This window comes from Porites lutea, chromosome 6 (assembly GCF_958299795.1).
Source record: "Porites lutea chromosome 6, jaPorLute2.1, whole genome shotgun sequence".
NCBI classification, from domain to species: domain Eukaryota; kingdom Metazoa; phylum Cnidaria; class Anthozoa; order Scleractinia; family Poritidae; genus Porites; species Porites lutea.
In genome coordinates, this window is record NC_133206.1 from 27,172,220 (window position 1) to 27,177,623 (window position 5,404).

Consider the following 5,404-nt stretch of genomic DNA (forward strand, 5'->3'; position numbering starts at 1 on the left):
AGAAAACAAATTGCAAGCTTGATTGCAAGTGTAGTATGTATTCTTTAATTGCTCATTAACTGCCAAAAGCCCTAGCTTCATTTGGGCCAAATTTGCGTGATAATGAGGAGAGTACGAGTTTAGTCAGGGCTTGAACTGTTAAGTGTTTACGTCAATTCGCAGACACAATGATGTCACGCCGTAAGGGGTTCGTGACATTTCATTTCTAGAAACACTAGAGAACTGAGAGAAGATTCCGGCAAATAAGACATTCAGTCCTGAGTTGACTACCACTACTCTTCATAAACCAAGATATAACTTCAATTTGTAGATCGCGGATAACTACAATCAGCTGTACGATTAGAGACGAGAGACATGTAAACCCAGCCGCTTAACCTGTACGAGTAAATTATAAACTGTATCGATGATTTTTCCCTGGTGTTAGAGTTTTTTCTTGAAATTTTCACCGCTTGGGAGAGAACGAGTTAGAACAGTGGTGGGGCTGAATGATACACTAACTTCTCCTGAATTTCCCTGCTGATAAAAGAGCAAAGAGAAAAGTCAATACCACTGTTGAGGCATAATAGCCAGCTGTCCCATCTCAACCCTGACCTTTGAGGAGCCTTGGCTTACGCATTTCCGGTTACGCATCACGGGGAGACTGACCTGTAACGCAAAGGGAAAAAAAAAAGTATATAGGTAAAAAGCCCGGGGGGGGGGGGGGCATTTTAGGAATTTCTGGGTCGGGATGTGCCGCTGGGACCCTGGAACCTTTGACCTATACCAGAGCTAGTTCAGCTGAATTTTGCTCTCCTATACTAGAGTAAACTTCCAAAATCCCCCTATCCTAGAGTAGCTGTTTCCCCAGTCTAGATAAAATCTTCAACCAACTGATCAGTTTCTGATTTATATACCCTATCCTAGAGTAAACTGCTTGAAAACCATACCCTCACAGCGGCACATACCCACATCGCCCATATGTGGCAGTCCCCCCCCCCCCCCCCCCGGGGTAAAAAGAGTAATTTCTTTCCTTACTTTCTTTGTTATCATAAATAGAGTGCAGTGGAATGGATATCAAATTATTTTGCGGAACTAGTGGTATTTTATGAGTTTAATTGTCCATTTAAAGTGATAGATTTCTGCAACAGCCCAATACCGCCCACGATCGTCTACGTAAGAGGGCCGGAGATAATTTGTCAAACAATCAGCTTTTGCCAAATGTCTCTGTCACTATGAAGTTGGATCGCAAATGGCATAGCTGCAGAAGTAAGCCTTATATTTAAAGCAAACACCAATGGCTACGTCCTGGCGACATGTAAAAGTATTTTCACTGAAAATTATATTATTATCTGATAAATTAAGCGATGCAAAACCATCTGGGTCATAAAGAATTATGCATACAACGTCAGAAATGCAGGCGGTATGTCACGCTAAGCAGGTCCGGCCGGCCTTATCGTGCACGATTACACGTGCTGGATATATTCATATTTGGACGTAATTGATTAAAAGAACGGAAACTCGGAATATACCAGCAGATTATTGATTTACAGGTAAGCAAGAAAAACGAAAACAGTGCCATTTTAGTCAAATATCCTCGGGGGTTTTAAAAAGTATTTTGAAATTTATTCGCGTGAATGAAACCCAGTTTTGGTGATGTTTTGTTTGCAGAGAAAGCCACCAGGCGAAGTTTAATAATTTCAGAATTTAAATTAGTTTGTCAAGCCAATGCTTCCGATTTTGGAATTTATCGAAGAAAATGTTGTTGGAGGAGATACAAGAATTGTAGGCCCATATGGAGAAAAGAAAGGTAGGTGAGACATTTTATTTTTCCAGTTTTATTTGATATTGCGTGATGGAAATATCGAAATCGTTCGATGTCATCATTCTTGAGTCAGTTCATCATTCATTGAGTTCAAATGTTTTCCACTTTGTTTGTTATGAAGGTTCCAACCTCGTTTTAAGAATTTTATATCACACAATTAATAGGACTTTTTCTTCTTTCGCATAAAAACTGAAGCGCCTTATCGTATTTAAATTCTTATAAATTAATGTTAGGATTCTGTCTACAATTATGGCGCGTGGCTATACAGTCACTGTCATTTCGAAGTATATGAAATGTGTGTTAAAAAGTTAGAAAGTAATAGTTATTCATTTTATGGTCAGCAATTGTAAGGATTTACAGGATTTAGTTTCTACAAGCTTTTCAGTAAACCTGAACTACATCACGATAAAGCCATTTTGGTCGTGATTGAATCCATGTTGTGACACGCACGCTAAAAATAAATTTCAGGCAATAATCGTACATTTGACAGTAGCTTGCCAACAGACTTTCATCGATGTGCACTTCTCGTACAAGAAAGACGGATTGTGGAAAACTGCTTGAACCAAAACACGAATTAACTGCTATGGTGCAATGGAATGAAACCTGCTTGAAAGGATCAAGTACCCATCGCCAGAGTCTTTGAAACTTTATGACAGTAAAGCCTATGAACTCTTTGATTAAACATTCGATTGAAAGAATTTTTATCAAACACAGTCAATCTCCAGGCTAAGAAGGTTTGTATCAACAAGTGCGAGTTCTGTCCCAGATATAACATGACATGCATGAATTCCGAAAGACCGGCATCGACACAAATTTCTCATGATTATCAGGTAAATTTTTACAGCGAAAGAAAAAAAAACATAAGCATCACATTCTTAAAGTGTATCTCTTGTAATAAAAAAAAATTGTGTTAATGTAGCGACCTAAATACTTTTTTTCTGGAGAATAAAAACGACAACACTGAAACAACAACAAAAAAACTGAATTAGTTTCCTGTTGCCCCACCTCTTTGGTTCAGCGTCAGTTCCGTTGCCCATTGTCGCTTTCGCCAAAAGGATTTGACACCCGACAAACTGCAGCTGCATGAAGATCACTTTCCTTCGGAGAAATTTTTTCACACTTTCACGACTTATGAAATTTGGTTACATTAAAATCAGTTTCCGCGTTCGAAAAAGATCTAAAACTGCTGTATCCTCCCATGCACGTGTTTTCCGTTCAGCGTAGGCGGATTGCATTCTTCATCGGTTTAAATTTTAGGTGGTTCATTTGATCACAGTTTATTAGGATTTCAGTTTTTACAATACTTGATAGAAAGCAACACTTACTGACTGACTAGTGGTAAACTTGGCATCAACCTCACCAAATTAAAGCAAGCTACGTCAGTATATGGATCTAAACTTGAATGCAAAAAACGCGTCATCTTTTACAGATTAGACCGCAACTGTAACTTCAGCACGTTTAAGCATTTCAAAAATTTCAACAAGGAAATTTATATATTAACTCCTAACTTTTCCTTATAAAGGCAAACTAAGTTGTGATCGTATGTAGTGCTCTAGTGCTTGTTTTATTCTTCAAATATTCAGACCTATATATTCAGTAATGTTTCACAAAGACGAGTTTCAGCAACTGACAATTTATGTTAATATTGTGACAGCTTTTGGTTCTGTGTAAATTTAGAAATAAAAAGTAATTATAAAACCTTTTTCATTTTCCAGTTATTTATTGTGACTACACAGCATCTGGCAAGTAAGTAACAAATAATTACTCAAAAAATCAATATCGCTAATTTAGTCAGGAGCCACTATCAGAAGTGACGTGCAATTTCCATATAGATTAAAAATGTGTTATTTACTAGGGAGTTAACTACGCCAGTATTTGAACTATTTTAGATTATCAGAAGACTTATATCCGGAATTCTTACAGCGGCTCTGGCCAGGGCTGTTATCATTTAGTCAAAATATTTGTTTGTTTCTTGTTGGTTTAAAAAAAAAACCCTGCTAATGGTGACAAAAATTGAAAAAATTGTTCGTATGATTCGAGAATTGTCAATCATAGAGATATACATACAGACGCCGTACTTTCGGCTTTGGAGCGACGACCGGAAATATTTCTGCGGTTCGCAGGCTAGTCTCAACATACATTTGTGAGCTGTGAACTGTGAGCTTAAAATTTTGAGATATATAATAACAGTAGTTTGAGAAGCTAATGAGAAAATACTGACAAAAACAAAGGAGGTAGTACAATACTACAACTAATAAAGAAAACGGTAAAACAAAAAGAAACTATGACAAATCAGATTGTAAGGGGTATGTCCTGGCAGTGTAGAGCTCGAAAAAATGACGGAAGCTTTTAGCTGGGGATTCGAAGAGAAAAATCTGAAAATAATGCACATATGTAAATATCACTTGAAGGATGCCAATTGCTATTTGAAAAACATCTGCAAGGTAAAGCATCCTTCCATATCTTGAAACTACAGAGGTACTATCAAAGAATGTCTATGTAGAAATTATTTTGTGATCAGCTTAGAAAAATTTTTTATGGATGAATAATTTGGCTTTCACATGATATGACAAATGGGTATCATATCACCTCCCCAGCCTTGGACAGCTGCTTGTACCACTCACCCTCTTCACTTGGGCGTGGGCGTCCGAGGACCTACTTGTTGTCTAATAATTATAAACATAATTGTCTGTTTGTCTCTACAGGCCCCTCCGGTTTATTGAAAACTACATCCGGGACTATGTGCTCCCGTTTTACTCCAACACACACACTACAACAAGTGCAACATCGCGACAGACTACAAGGTTCAGAAACGAGGCTCGGTAAGTCAAGCCAACTTTCGGCTTAAGTTTGGAATTTTTTTATAAGTTCGGGAAGTTCTCAGTTGCAGGCACAATTCTCTTTGAGCGCTTATCATTTAAATGGACTTTTTGGACAAATGGAATTGCACTTTTTCATTGAGCCGTATCATTTGACTGATTTGATCCGTTTTGTTGATTTGCTAACAGAGGGCGATGAGAATTAAACACAACTGTCACATCCGATAGTTACGATTCATTGACTCTAATCCTCCATGATATGCTTTCCTCTCGGAAATTGGCACTGGTTTTTAATTTTGTGGAAAAATGGTACTGTAGAAAATTCCGGGAACTGGTCGAGGCGAGAAAAAGGTAGTTACCTCGGAAGGTATTGCCTTTTTTTTTCCGAAAATATTTTACCGAATGAACCGTTTCATTTGAATTCTCCCCTGGCCCGAAATTACTGGGTTTTCCATGTAAATGGTTCAGAGCGCTTCTTTGTGTTCGCGTTTTCTTTTCAATGCGTTGTGCACAAATTTTAAAGCAAAATTGTTCTCATGACATGTTACAGGGATTGCTACGTAATTTTATCACTGGGCATTGCTGCAGCATGTTCCAACCAAGGCTGTTTGATCATGAAGCAGGTAGAGCCTGCATGGTCATGGTCATACAGCAAATCTCTTGAGAAAGAATTTGCCATAGTGTTGAGTATTCTTATGGCTGGCCTGTTCCATCACAGGTAGCTCAAGTTCGAAATATGGGCATCGGCGAGCATCTGCATTGTTGCATAACATTCGAAATATAA

At 38.1% G+C, this 5,404-nt stretch overlaps 1 protein-coding gene across 1 annotated transcript in view; it reads left to right on the forward strand.

Annotated features, from left to right (window-relative positions):
- The first annotated feature begins 1,372 nt into the window (after positions 1-1,372).
- LOC140940522 (probable cysteine desulfurase) overlaps positions 1,373-5,404 on the forward strand; it is a 14,433-nt gene continuing 10,401 nt past the window's right edge. The window contains exons 1-4 of the mRNA XM_073389508.1: positions 1,373-1,529; positions 1,648-1,786; positions 3,517-3,547; positions 4,507-4,623. Coding sequence (XP_073245609.1) covers positions 1,705-1,786; positions 3,517-3,547; positions 4,507-4,623 — 230 coding nt within the window. The 5' untranslated portion in view covers positions 1,373-1,529; positions 1,648-1,704. The remainder of the gene's footprint in view (positions 1,530-1,647; positions 1,787-3,516; positions 3,548-4,506; positions 4,624-5,404) is intronic.